This window comes from Aptenodytes patagonicus, chromosome 1 (assembly GCF_965638725.1).
Source record: "Aptenodytes patagonicus chromosome 1, bAptPat1.pri.cur, whole genome shotgun sequence".
NCBI classification, from domain to species: Eukaryota; Metazoa; Chordata; class Aves; order Sphenisciformes; family Spheniscidae; genus Aptenodytes; species Aptenodytes patagonicus.
The window spans coordinates 122592141-122607554 of record NC_134949.1 but is presented as its reverse complement, the minus strand read 5'-3'; the positions used below and the strand labels follow the sequence as shown (position 1 = coordinate 122607554).

At 37.7% G+C, this 15414-nt stretch overlaps 1 protein-coding gene across 4 annotated transcripts in view; it reads right to left on the bottom strand.

The window, feature by feature from the left end:
* ITSN1 (intersectin 1) overlaps positions 1–15414 on the bottom strand; it is a 149387-nt gene that overhangs the window by 89097 nt on the left and 44876 nt on the right. For 3 of the 4 annotated variants that reach the window (XM_076353482.1, XM_076353473.1, XM_076353501.1), the window contains 8 exons: positions 13235–13395; positions 11567–11746; positions 10835–10928; positions 8001–8101; positions 7276–7339; positions 4913–5050; positions 3838–3953; positions 55–317 (listed from right to left, as the gene is read on the bottom strand). In XM_076353482.1, coding sequence (XP_076209597.1) covers positions 55–317; positions 3838–3953; positions 4913–5050; positions 7276–7339; positions 8001–8101; positions 10835–10928; positions 11567–11746; positions 13235–13395 — 1117 coding nt within the window. The remainder of the gene's footprint in view (positions 1–54; positions 318–3837; positions 3954–4912; positions 5051–7275; positions 7340–8000; positions 8102–10834; positions 10929–11566; positions 11747–13234; positions 13396–15414) is intronic. The other variant, XM_076353492.1, reaches the window with a different exon arrangement.

Genomic DNA, 15414 nt, shown 5'->3' with positions numbered 1-15414 from the left:
AATCAAACACAGCTGTCAGTGACATAACCACCTTCCTTTTATCCAGTTGGTTACCTCTCTTCTTTCTATTTCTTTCCTCCTTTCCTCTTCTCTCTGCCGTTCCAATTCCCGTTGTTTTTCCAACTGTTTCTCTAGCTCCAGTTGTCTCTTACGTTCTTGCTCCTGCCGCTCACGTTCTTTCCTTTCCTGCTCTGCCCGTTCCAGCTGTGCTAGACGTTCTTGTTCTTTGCGTTGCTGTTCCAGGAGAGCCTGCCTCCGTTTTTCAAGTTCTAGATTGCCACGTTCAAAGTTCTCCCGTTTTTTATCTTCAAATGTAACTTTAATGTGTGGAAACATGGGGCAAAGGAGAATTAAACTCTGCTACTGACTTAAAAAAGAAATAATCCATATATGCTGAATCAAAGTGAAACAACTTTCCAACAGTACTAGATGCAGCTCTCAAGTACTGATAATATAGCTCTACAGGTAATTCTAGGTTTTATCATTCGCATTTATATTGTAGATCCCCTTAAACCTACATCCTTAGGAAAACAAGGTGGGAATTTCAGTTCCCATTCCTCAGGCTCATAGTTTTCTCCACAAAGCCCAACAAGCGGGTATCATTTAGACAAACCATTCACCAGATAATCCTCTGTGAGGACACAGGATCTGGAGTTCCTCTATACATTTGATAATAGTAGCAGTACAAGAACCAACGCTTCAATTACTACAAAGCAAAGGATTCAGCTGATGATATTATCGAAAAGCCATTATGCAAATGACCACAATGTATTTAAACTTGCTATTCTCATAAGATTACTCATTATTGTCAGGAAAAGAAATGGTTTGCTTAAGTTCTTGAGCAGCTGAACTCAGGAAGACTGGATTCCTGCAGATTCGCACCCTCATCACTCACTGTCCTAAAAGAATGACCTCAGTTCCAGCACAGGTTCCCTGACCTTCTTCTGCAATATCAGGGATTGTCCTTCCCCTGTTCCACATTCCTAGGCTCCTCCCTCACAGTTCCTCCAAATTATTCTTTCCACTTCACCTTCTGTTTCTTTTCATACTCTATATGTCCCATTCCCATACCCCATATTCTATATTTCTCTCCCCGCGTATCCAACATGTACATTTTTGAGATGCAAGTCAAGTCAAGAGATAGCACATACTTACTTCAAAGTGTGCATGCACTAACTGTTTGACGCGTTGGACCAACATCTGTTGAACCAGTTGAATTCTTGTCTTTCTCTAAGTTTGGCCCCCTCTCCTATTGCCAATCACCAATTTTCATAAAACTTGAAAAAATTTAACCACTTTGATGTCTGTCAAGTTTGTTTAAAATTAGCCACTGGGTTCAAAGAATATTAAGATACAGACTGATAGACAGAGAATGTGCTTATAACCCCCACTGATTTAGGAAACCAAGCAAAAAGGGAGGGAAAAAAAAAGGGAAAAAAAAGATTTATGTCAAGAAGGGCAAAACATTTTCAAGTAGCATGGACATTAATATACCATGTTCAGGGCTCAGAAAACATATACCACTAAGAAGAAACACCAGGTTCTAAGATGGCTGCCCAACAAGCTAGTATGGTTACTCAGCAAAATCAAGGTAGCTACCAGAGATAACAAAACAAAGCATACCCAAAATACGACAATAGAAGAGAACAACTTCCAGCAAATTAAATAAGTAGCTATTGGCTTGTGTTACTATGCTTCTAGGGAAAGCTTCTACAAGGTTATAAAAGCCAACAATAAAAACTCTTTTAAATGCCTCAAAAGGAAAAAAACCCAACACCTAGCCAGATTTAGCAAAGCCAATGAAGAAGCATGACAACATTCGCTATTTTAAGTGATCTTTACAATGGAAAATCTGTACATCAAATACAGTAAAAGGCTTATACACTCTCGTTCCTCTTTAACTGAAAACAGAAATGGCTTTAAAACAAAAATAAAACCAAAAAATTAAGAGTAACAGGTTGCCAAACCCAGACAATGCTAATCCATAGTTCAAATACAAAATTCATGAACTACTAGCCGTGCTATGCAATCCATCCTTCAATCTACGTCAGTGCTGTAAAACTAGAAGATGACAAATGCAACACCGGTCTTTAAGAAAAGACAGTATAATGATCCTGAAAGCTACAGACAAGTCAGTCTACTCCCACGTTGGGCAAAGTAGCAGAGGCTTCAATAGGCAGAGAGTTAGTATACATGACTAAACATGATACCATGGAAGAAGGAATGCAGGAAAGAGTTGCCTCTCGAGTCTAATAGACCCAATTGTATCAATAAGCAAGTTGAAAAAGATCAGGTCAACAGAAGAATACTTGCGTGATTTTGAAGTCTAATAAAGAAACTAAGCCAAGGCAGCGGTTGACCTTCCTGACACTACAAACTGCATACCAAAATCCTCTGATTCCAGAGACACAAGACTTAGGCCTCAAAGACCCAATACGGGAGAGTCATACCTCACTTGTGACCAAACGTTTCACTGTGAGACCTCAGTGAGGTCTGCTTCAGCAGTCCCTGCTATCTCCCTCCATCCTCCTACAGCCAGGAATTACCCAGCAGACTGCCAGCAGCAGTTAGTTATAAAATACAAACCAAAGAGAAGAGTTGTGTCTGAATTGCTCACATGCGGATCCCGTGAACTAACCTGGTATGGAAAGAGACAGAAGGTCCTTGGGAACTAACAAACAGTTAAAAAGATTAGAATTAAGGGGTGAAATAAATTACCAACTTTCACAATGACAGAAAGATTCTCAGTAGCCTCCTTCAAAGATCTGTACTAGCAATTGTGCTGTTCAGTGTGCAACAATGATCTGGAAGAGATTGAAAAGTAACAAGACAGCTTCTGCAGATGATGCCAGATAGTCATGGTATTAAAATAAAAACCTGACTGTTCTAAGAGCTTTAGAAGAATCTCACAAAACTGAGCGATCTGGCAATGAAAAAGCAGAGGAAATTCAGATGTTAATGAATACAGAGTAGTGTACGTAGGGAATAAAAATAATCCTAACTAAACACACACAGTCATGTGCTCTAAAATGGTTAATAGATTTTTGGAAGGATGTTGGCATTACTGTGGAAAGTCTTCTAAAACATCGACTCAGATCTAAGCTGTGATCAAAGAGGCAATACAGTGTTAGCAATCAATTAAAAAAATTGAAAAATAATTTAGAACAAAACAGAAAAGCATTATTATGGCACTGTATAAATCTGTCATGTTGCTACATCTTAAACTGTGTGACATTCTGTTCATCTTAGAATAAAATAGAGCAAAAGTAAAGAAAGTACAAAGAAGAGTGAGGGGATGATCAGAAGCGTTAAGACGTTTCCTAACATTTAGCCATTTAGCACCTAGGAAGCTTTCTACCCTCCCCCCCCCCTTTTTTTTTTTTTCCAAATTTTCCCAAAAGCAGAGCTGCTAAAGCTTGTATAAAAAATCATATTGTTACACAGACTGCAATGAAACAGGCCTCTGTATATGTGCTTGTGATCTTTTAAAGAGTACGTAAGCCAAACTACACTCCACCTAAGTCAGAAGATGAAGGTAGTAAAAAGTTTTCATTGCAGTCCTATAACAGGGCTGCAAAGTGCTGCCTCTGTTGAGAGTGCATAAGATAAGCAGCCTGAATGTTGTCCGTAACTCCATTGTCACTAACACAAAGGATCATGCCACAGTCAGGAATTAGCTGGGCCAAACAGTGTCTTGGTTATGCCTCTGACATGTCACAAACTGATCTGGAAAGAAAACATTTCTTAATAAGCTTTTATAACTCCACAGCATATAACCTGATGATAACACCTCTCTGATAACAGCACACAATACATCCTCTGTTTTTGCTTGCTCACCTGGTAGTTTCTTTTCCAGTTGCTGCTGTTCTTCTTCTAATGCTGGTTCTTCTGGTAACCTTTGGTCTACAGATACTGAACTTACAGCAGATATGCCACTACCAGAGCGTACTCTTCTGTCAATAAAACAATAATTCCAAGTTGCTTAAAAGAACCTATGCCTGCCAAATTTATTTATGATTTAACGATGAAATCATAAATTAAATGCAATGATGTAATGTTTAATGATAGTTAATGTTCCCTCAGTGCTGCCCAGAGGATTTTACTCGGCCATCGCCATTAAGATAACAGTATCCTCCAGAGTCCCAACAGCATACACTGCTGACCTGAGAAACCTAGTTCAAAGTTCACAGCACCGTGCAACTTACAGATGTGTTCAACCCTGTCCCCAAGATCTCTTACTCATAACCAGTCTGAAGTTGGGGAAATGCTGACAAACTATAGCAAAAGTTGCAAAGACAGAGGAAGAGCTCACTACAGTCAAGCTAAAAACAAGACCCTACATGGAATAAACAAAAAAATTGTAATCTTCAGGAGGATACTTAAAGAACATGAAGCTATGATTGTATGCAAACATTTCTTTCCATTGCTGTTACTGTCTTCCCACCCATTTCTCCACAAAAAAGTGAAACAGAGAAACAGAAGTAACGACTCCCCAGTACTATTCACAGATACAACTGCATCAAAAGACGTCTGGATTTGCTAGTGTAAATTCACAGCATGCTTTGAATTCCAATACATCCCATTTGCTCTACAAAAGTCTAAGCTTGAACTATAACACTTTAAATTTATATGGCCAGACTGAGTAAGTTTTGGAAGGTACGCTAGCATAAAACATTGACCAAAACTATATTCTCACAAGGAATTCTTGCTAATTCCAGCATCCAGTTCTTGTAATAAAACCGAAAAGCTAGACAAGCATTACCCAACGAGAAGGCACTCTGTGCCATAGATGCAGTACAAAAAGGAGAGGGGTTACGTTACTTTTCAATCTCTTGTACTTTACACTCACAGGACAGCTTTCCCAAATGAAATAAAAATTTAGGAGCAAGATTCCAGAATTATAACCAGTTACCTAAATGAAGGTGGAATATACTCTGGAGGCAGTACAGGTGGTAGTGGCTGACCAGACATAGCTACATCAATTAAGTGCATAGCCAGAATAAACTCTTCAGCTGTAAGTTTTCCATCTTGATCGATATCGGAAAGATTCCTTTTTAAAGGAAAGGTACAAAGTAAGTAAATTCTTAAATATTAAAAATCGCTGTTAAAAAGCATAGTTTTAACGTTTTCAGTTCCAAATCAATTCAATTTTTCACTATTTTTTTCACACTACTTTGTTTCTTCAAAACAAATAAAAAGCAAAAACCAAATGCGTCACTATTTCCCAAATTTCTCATGCATTGAGAAAATTTACTGCCTTGAAACTATCCTTATAGCCATGGCTTCTACTTCACTTGCTCTTTGAGTGTTGCCTGTACCATATGCTATATAAGTAACATTAATCGATGGAGTTTTCTTGAACACCTTGTGAACATCCATTACACAGTATCATTTAGAAAAGAATCAGCTCAGATGTTTGGTAGAACTTTCTGGTTTGGTCTCCTTCTTCCCCTGAGGCTCCTATCTCACATTCCAGAGCACACATTTGCATTAAAATCAAAGCCATTAACATTCTAGTCCTGACAAGCACAAAACCATTTTAGCATTATGCACATATTAAAAATTATGGAGTAACACCTCTGGATGGCCTAAAACCAGCGCTCCAACAGATGCACAAAATGCTTTTACTCATATTAGGGTGGCATTGGACAAAATTTAACAGCCTAAACATCAGCTTTGTTTCTCTAGCATGCTGCACTCTAATCATGCAGGAAAATCTCCCATGATACTGTGAAAAATCAAAGGTAAGAAACTGATACATTCTTTTGATGTCTCAAGGTACAGGACTTTGTTTATGGGATTTAAATTTGGAAGACAATTATAGCTCAATTTGATCCATGCTTGTGTTATTGAACTCCTCAGCTGGGGCACAAGAACAAGCCAGTAGAATGAAAATCTAGCATGCAAGGATATAATTAATCAGCTATCCTAAGAGTCTGGGTCCACATCTTTGTTACGGAAATACCAAAACAGCTGCTACAGAGTAGCTGACACCCTGCACATCAGTACTTCACTTTGTGTGTGAGTCAGTGAATCCACCCCCAATACAGGCTGACACATCTTGCCCCAGAGAACAGCAACAGCAGTTCCACTGCCAGAGAATAAGTATCAGGAAAGGAAGCAATACTTAGGACAACAAAAGCTGTAAAATCCATTCCTTATCTCAATAGACTTGGCAGTTTTGAATGTCAAAAATTAAAAGAGTTATGTTTAGAACTCCTGGAGTACACTGACGTCATTCACCTGCCCACACAACCTACTTCAGTGCTGGCAACAAGCTGAGTATTTTTTGGCTAATCATTTGCTGGATGATTGGGTTGATATTTTTTTTCCTTACAGTAGCTTTGTTAGAAAACAGAAGGAGAGAGGGCTTTTTAAGATATAACAAAAACATCAGTGCTTAGCAAAGAAAACAAGTGCCATTGAACCGCCTTCTTAGAGTGACAACACAGTTGACATCCTCACGCAGAAGTCAGATGGGTTAGTGAGTTGACAATGGTTTTCAAGCAAAGACTTATAAAGTATAGAAGTTAATTAGAAATTACTTGTAGAAGGCAACTGGAAATTAAAAATATTCGGAAGCAGCATGAAGGCCATTTGAGAAGTCACCAAAGATAACCATAAATCAACAATAACCAAGTACTACCCAAGTAATAAAGTAGAAACATTACACAGTACATAGGAAAGCACGACCTTCCAAAGTATGAGGGAGGAGAGAGGCTAACCCATGTGACAATAAGAACACAATAAACTTCAGCAAACAAGAAGCTGAAAGGAAAAAGAGAAGCCAAGACAAATCCTTTTAAAATCCATTATTTTAAACGTATGTAACTCCAGCCCCTTGGAAATAAGCCCTTAGAAAATCGCATAAAAGGCAGACAAGCCCCAAAGAAAGTACGGTTCTGGATTAAGCTTCGTTTTGTACTACCTGTGAAAATGTTTAAGTTTCACTGGTGCTGTATCACATATGGCCAAGGATGTGGAAGACATAGGAGGCTGAACATTTGGTCTGCCTAAAAACCCCATAACTGAAACCCAACTTACGAAACGTCTATGTGCATAGCACAAATGATGCTCTTTTTTACTTTTGTGAAGTAATATTAACATAAGCATAGCAGTGCAGGTTTTGTTTTATAAAGTTATACATTAAAAAGAGCAACGTATAATGATTTATCAGTGGAGGAAGATTGAAAAGGGAGAAAAAACCCACAGTATACAGTATAGAGGTTTAAATACAGTTTCCAGTTTGGTAGAAATTGATAGATGTATTTTTACCATATGGTAGCCAGCTGAGCCTGGGGTAAACTTGACTGCATAAGAATAGTTCTTGCTTGTGGACCTAACAAAGTGAAACAAGGATTAACGAACAAATAAGCAACTTTCTCCTTTTCTTGCATTACCAAGTAGCTACTGCACAAGCAGAGCTTACTTCTGAATAGGTAACACTGAAGAGATTTTATCAGCATGAACAGGCTATACATATTGCTATCCCTAGCCCCACCCCCCCATCCCCAAAAGGAAAATATTAAAAAATACATAACTATACCTTCTCCACAACACTCATTCAGATTTAAAAAAAAAAAAAAAAAAAAGCTATGAAAGGCAAAGAGATGCTCCCAGAAGTAGTAAAACTAAGCTAGTGTACCACTCTAGTTTATTTCTGAAACTGGATAGGCACCCTCATCCGTGGATGAACTGAACACTGTAAATGGCTGCACAAGTTTTCACATAACCCATTGTACCCTTTCCAAGAATCATTTCCCAGTGCCAACCTACTTTGCAGAAAATAAAGGAAAGAAGGTGATAAAATGATCCCAGCTACAATAAATATTTGCTCCTAAACAAGATCATTAAGCAGTTGGGAGATTTGAACAGAAAAATATTGATGGTGACAGCAGAAAGAGATGAGAGTCTTTTACTATCTGAATAGCATTCTAAATACTATTATAATTGGCCTTCTACAGTTCGAAAAAAGGAGACAACAAAAACCGCTTCAATACCTGTTAAGTGTCCACTCATTGTTTTATCATGGCTATTGAACAGCTGTCTGTACTTCAGTCTTGATGACTGAGGTACAGCCCACTCTGCCACAGGAGGCACACTAGAATTAGAAAAAGGACAAGGGGGGGGGGGGAAATATAATTTTAAATTTAAACACATGAAGCTAACAGGTACAACAGGATGAAGTGCTGCACAGAGATCAAGTTTTATGCCTGAAATGGTTCTTTTCACAAATATTCTCTTCTATTCCTGAAACCACAACAGCTTTGACTTCTTGTTTGAAAACACTTATAATTCAGTGTCTTAGAAGGTGTTTTTTGGTATAGTTGAATGACAGGCCTAAGAGTTTTGCATTTTTCTTTACTAGCAGGGAATTAAGCAACCTAAACAGTTTAGAGGAGCTAAAAGCTTTTACCTAAACATATAATAGGAAATGCCTTACCCACAGTCAGCAGAAGTAATATTTCATTTTACCCTGTCTTTTAACTGGTTGTCTTAGCCAAGTAATTCATAAGCTGATTAAGGAAAACAAATGTAAAATATGCTGAAAACATAGAAAAAACTGTGAAAAAGCTACACATGAAAGCAATCGAAGTTTCTCACAATGGAACTCAACTGACAAATGTAATATTCCCAGTTCTAATTCATCCACATAATGGGTTGAGTGCTGTTATTTGTAGCTATAATTTTCCATGCTTGAAGGCTGACAAGTCTTCATATTGAAAAAACAATGAGCACAGTTTTTCTGCCTTTAGAGACATTCGAACTTTGTCCTTTTTTGTTAAGGTTGGGGGGGGAAGCAGCCAGATTAAATAAGCATTTGTAACACCATACCAAGTTACAGTAAAAAAAAAAAAAAACCAAACAAACAACCACCAAATCCCTTTTCCCTGGTCCACTGAGCAGATAGCATGGCAAGATCTTTCTAAAGTTGAGCTGAGAAGGATTATATGAATACTCTACTAATTGACCTCATATCCTATTCTCACATGACAAGACCCAAAACAGCTAATACCTCTATTTCTATTTTTTATTTCCAGACTATTGTGCTTTAATAATACTCTTTCATGGGAGCAAAGCAAAAACAAGCTGCGTCTTAAAGAATGAAAATAGAACTGAAACTCAAAAAAAAAAACAAACAAACCAAAAAAAAAGCTGACTATTTAAGTTTTATCCATGTGAATTCCTCCCTCACCAGTTTTGCTAGATTTGGAGTTTCCACACATTAAGTCTACTTTTGTCTTACATATGTATGTACCTTGACCTGTGAAGTAAGGTTACTGTACATTAAGCAATGAAACTCTCCTTCATAGATACTCAAATGGTAGTTTTGGAAGAAAAAATGCTGGAGGACAAAACACTTGACTCATGTATGCCAAACACCACGTATGCCAAGAGTTCACTACTGGTGACTCGGCAGAGTGATAAAAGCACCGGAAGTGGAATTTTGAATTTCACCCTTCACAAAATTCAAAATAATTCTCAGTTAGAAAAAAAACCAACAACTTCAACTTTACATTTCAATTTAATGGACTTAGCTCTTCTTCCTTCCTTTCCATAAACTCTGCAAATCAATTACCTTGCTATCTGTTTTCTCCAAAATAAAACTTGAAGACACACGCCAGTTCATCACTCGGCATTAGCAGCAGCCTGTGAAGGAATATCCCCTTCAGTGCTGGCAGACGTTGCAGAGTTACTGAAGTAACTGCGATTGAACTAAGGAAGCTCCAACCCTGGCCCAAGCAGATTCAGAGAACCATGCAATTTCACCTTGGAAAAGAAGTCATCTCGCCTGAGGTTCAGGCCTCTGTTGGCAATAAAATTGACCAGCAAGATTCAGATATAGTTAACCCCAAAACTATGACAGCCCTCTTATGGAATATCTAGAAGCCATTTCAGCTGAAGTTCCCTGAACTGCATTCATTATAAATACTAAAAGTGTAGTTATAGACAAAGCAGATAACTTCTTGTACCTCTGGAAATTGTATCAGAGCATCGCTACTACGTTCCCGACAGTACTAGATTTCAAAGAGAAAAAGAATTGTTTGTTTTGAAAGATTTTTAATCCTATTTGCCAATGATCAGTAGTGTGCTTATCTAATACCAGGGCACAAGAAAAACCTGCAGAAGAAAAATGAAAATAAAAATAGGTAATTAAATAATTTCCCAACTCATTTGCATCTTGCAAAAAAAATCTGTAATATAGACCTGTGAGAAAGTTCCGATTTGTGAAGACACTGGGAAACTACTATCTTACCTCCTCTAATGAAGTTTTATTTTGTCAGATACATTTCTTCAGACCATAGTAAAATACATTTTGCCTGACCATACTTTTTCCTAGGCCTTGAAATAATCTAAAAGCCTTTTAGGTGATTTTTCATGCAAAACTTGAAGAATATATAAGAAACACTTATGTGAAGTGCATTTAAAATATGAGAACTATTAAATATTTTGCTTTTAAAAATAACCCTAGAGTTGCTAATTTTAAAGAATATTACTTGTTATGTTTTCACACTAACAGGAGGAGTGCCTATGCAGTATTATACAATGCAGATTATGTTTACAGCAGCAAATGCTTTTCTAAAAATTAAGTTTTCAAGAGTCTGAAAATAGTGTCAACACATACTGTAATAGTTAATTATTATATTTCAATAATTCACTACTCATGGAGCAGTCCTTGTAAAACCACAGCATCCTATGAAATCCTGAAGTAGTATCTCAGCAGGAATTGATTTCTGCAAGTAAATATTTCAGAAAATGACTTTGCGAAAAAGAAGTAGTTTTTGTAACTCTGGGGAAGATACACACATACACTCATCCCATGCCAACTTACCTAGCCACATCAAACGACTGTGCCTTTTGCAGTTTTGCGTTTAGCTGCGATCCTGGACCAGATCTACTAAAGGAAGAACTCTTTGGCAATGTGGCTGTAAATAAGAGAATACGTGTATTTATTAGTATTAGCATTTTAAACTGTAGAATTTCAATGACATTCATTTAGTTCCTAACATCAAATAGGATGGTTCTTTTGATGGTATCCCTTTTAAAAACATTAAGATAAGTTAACAGTGTCTAACAAAAATAGGTGAAAACACACAGGCGCTTCTCTCATGTCCTTTTACTTTTGCAGTTTTATGCAAACACTGTTGATATCAAATTATATTGTGATTAATGTTAGAAATCATATGTATTCCAGTATTTTAAAGTAAACCCAACAAATAGCAGCACTTCAATAGTTATAAACAGATAGGAGAGGACCAATTTCTAGGCAACAGTTTACTGGCAAGCTAGATTTGTCACACTGCTGTTATAACAGGGTTAATATTTTGCTCAACATGACTGACTGTTACAGTACGGTATGTCCATATTTCTTCTTTTAACTTTTATACAAGTTTGCTTACCAATTACATTGGGCTAAACCAAAGCACAGTCCTTACCCAAAGTCATTCTTTAAATTAAGTTAGAATGGCTAATTCCGTGTCTACTGTTCTCTGGATCCAAAGAAAAGTTGCAAAATAGTTTGTTACTAGCAAGAAAGTAAACAGAGTCTCAGTACGTAGCATACCAGGATGAGCAAAAGCAGGCAGAGGCTGTATAACAGCAGGAGCTCCATTAGCCAGGGGAGGTACTGCTGCTGCAGGAACAGAAGATACTAATGGTGGAGACATTCCTACTACTGGAATAGATGCCATTGGCACTGGGGCAACAGTTGTAAGAGATGGCATGCTGGCAATGCCCCCAATACCTATGGGCAAGAAAAGGAGAAATTTTTTCTAATTTAGAGACTCCTAATATGATACAACAATTTAACTGCAGCCTGCCACCCAGCAGTAAATGCAGAATTAAAAAGCAAATTGAAATGGAAACTTCCACACACCCCTTGAAAGAATTCTTACAGTCTGCTGCACCATTGGCATGGCAGGGGAACATAAAACAATGCAGAGGGAACAACATACCACTTTATAATGTATGCACATAAGATCACACTGGATGCAACGCTGACCAAAAAAGTCTATTAGCATTTGCTGAAGAACAGAATTGTTTGCCTTGAACTAAATGAAGAGCAGCACTGTCAACTTCTAGTGAGTAATGAACCCAAAGCCTACATTTAGCTACAGCTGAAAAGAACACGCTTCAGGATAACTGCTTGCAGCCTATTGTCAAGATGAAATAGTGCAAAGCTAATAGGGTAAAGCACAGTAATGAGGTATTTTAGGTGTAAGCACAGTTGCATGGATAACAGGGAGGTTAAGGAGGTCCAGCCATGGCAATAGGAAGAGTGAGGCTATGTGCAAACAGCTGAGATCAAGTCTAAACTGAATGAGAAAAAAGAAAGTCACAGATTCTGCTGGTTTTCTTGGGGGTTTGACTTTCTTATGCCTTTTCTCACTTAAACCGGTATTTGTTCTGTTTGATTTCACCGATTTCTTACAGTCACAAATAAAACCGTTTGTAAAACTTGTGGAAGTGACAACTGATCAAACAACACGGTTGCACGCAGTTCATCAAATGCACTATTCCCTTTTCTTAAGGACAGCAGTGATTCTCAGGCACCAATCAACTTGAGTCACAGCAAGGACTAAAACAGAAAGGCAAAGAACCTCTCACTACAGAATACAGCAGAACGTCAAGGTGTCAAACATGAGGTTCAGCTTCATTTTGTTATTTTCCTCTCACTATCCCATTTTCCCTACTCTTTTCCTTGAAATGATGGTGACTTTGGCAGTACTAACCACGAAAACTGAATCAGCAGCTGTTCTAGCTAATACCAGTGCAGCACTGTTCATAAAATAAAAGCAGAGGGGTGCATTACTACCATGATTTGTAAAAAGTCAAGAAAAACATAGCTAATCTTGCCAAAGCTGGAGATCCCTTAATGAAAAACAGAGATAAATAACAATAGTTTAAATAAAAACTCCATCACTTTGGAATGCACTGGCCCTGCTACCTGATCCATCTTTTTTCCCCGCACTTTTGTTTGGAACATATGGGGAGCAGTGTAAGACCTGAAGCAAACAGGACCTCAACTTATGTTATTCAATACAGCTGGGTGCTAAAAGCTCATTGAGATTTTTTTTTGAGCATGTGCATGCATGTGGAAGCATTTGGTTTTGAGTCCGTGTACTTTTAGAAGTACTTTTTCCTAAAAGTTTCTTTTAGAAACTGCAAAACAATCACATTCAACTTAGGTTGCTATAATACAAGCTAACAAGGAGGAAAACAAAGAGCTTACCAAATCCTGGTGCACTAGGCAGAGCAATAGGTGGCTGCTTCATGACAGGAGGCAGTGCAGATGGGAGTTGATAACCTTGTAGTTTTAATTTGATAAGTTTCATAGCTATTGAAAACTCCAACTGATCCATCCTCCCATCATTGTTCATGTCAGCTAGAGCCCTAAAAAATACACAATTTTCACAGTTAGATTCTTAAATTATGAACTTCAGGAACTGACCTAGGAGCGTGCACACACAGGCATGTATATTCAAGACTAATTAATTCCACTCAAAATAATTATGCCAGGCTAAAAACGGTCATGAAACAAGTCACTGTTTAAACCGAGAGCTTCTGGATTTCTTTCTTGGAGTGATTAATAAATATTTTTAAAGTCGCTTTTCAACTCTTAGAGGAATTACAGTGAAGCATCTAGAGAAGAAGGATTAATGTAGTTCTACAAAACTTTGCAAAATCACACGAATGAAACTACATGGTACTACAAACAGCACCACAGGGAATCAAAATTACTTAGTCTGCAAATCTGTACTTTAGCTACATTTAAAATAAAATGTTCTTTAAATCTGTGCACTTTAGTAAACACCATTACATCTGCAAGTGTACAAATGTGTTTTCAGTTAAACAATAGTACTCAAGATAAAACATTGAGCCTAGACCTTGAATAGGCTTTCATGTAAAGTAGTCTGACTTAAACAGTCTTCTTTTTGTTTCTTCATTTGATGGTTAAGAAAACCATGCTCAGCAGGGAATAGGGTTGGGAGGTTGGGGGGAGAGAAGCAGGAAGAAGAATGTTAGTTGCTGCAATTGCAAACCAAAAAACAGAGTAAATGCATATTAATAATGTAATCAGTTGTAAACTTAGTTTTAAACATTATGCTTATTTCTTTGTATTCATTTGAAGAATTAAGTACACGTTTCAGTACTGGAATAATATATATTTTTAAGTTCATGCGTACATTTACATGTCACGGACATGACAATACAAAGGATCCACGCAGTCTAGTTAAACTACAGCTGTATTTCTCATCAAATCCCTGTCAAGGAAAATTTTCATGCAAGTATGTGAAAAGTTATCAAAAAAAGTACTGCGATAAATTGACAGTTATTTATAATTGATACTTAAATAAGTAGACAGCCAAGGAAATGCAGTGGCAAAGCATTCACAAAATGGAAAAACCCCTCCCACCCCAACCAAAAAAACCCTAGGAAAACTCAGCGAAGAGGCAGATCCCAGCAGGGGTTGCCACAGGTCAACCATACATCTTAAGAGTTTCCCCTGGTTTAGATCACCAGTAGCATTTCCCCAAAAATGGAGACAGTCCAACCTTTCCCAATACTCCTAAGACAGCATTTTCAGTGGTGTGTCTGTCTTAATCCACCAATTTTGATGTTACAAGGCTAAATAATACTACCGAAAAACTGGCAGCAGTATTTAAAGAAGAAAGATAAAGTCTGGTGAGGAAACTGTAGACTCTGAGGCTTACAGTTAAAAAGAAAAGTATGCATTGCACCACTCCCTGAAAGATGTCGAATTACTACATATATTTCATTGAAGAACAAATTTTGGCTGGGAGAACTTCTAGGTGTTGTTTCCTGAAGCTTTGTGTCACAGGGAAGTTTAATTTACACATAAAATCTGCCTGCTCTTCAGTAACTTTAAACCTACCTCTAATCCCACTACCAGCAAGTCTTTGGAAGCCTAAATTTAGTCAAAACTGATTCTGGGACCCACATAGCATAATGTGATTTGGATTCAAGTTTCAGTCATGATTGCTTAGAATGTGATTCATGTGACAAATAATCAGTTAAAAAGATCCCACTGTAGCAGTCAAACTTGATATATGGTAGTCCAACCAGCAGAAGAAAGAGGGAAGGCCAGCATGGCAAACCTAGACAGTGAGAAGTACCAATCTGGAATGGGTATCTCCTCTTCCTTGCAGAACACCACTGCTGTAGAGTCTCAGCTTCCGATCACTCTTCCATGAAGAGCAAGCAACACACTGGTACCTCCTGATGTACTGGCAGGCTAACTTGAAGTGGAAGATGTAATGTTTTTATCTTCATGCAACTTGCAGAGACAAGTGGGAGAAGAACCCTAGTGAAGGCAGAGGAGCCTCTCTCCTATGAGTGTTAAGCCACAGCAAGGATAGACTGCAATAGCTGTTAATGAAAACTGTATAC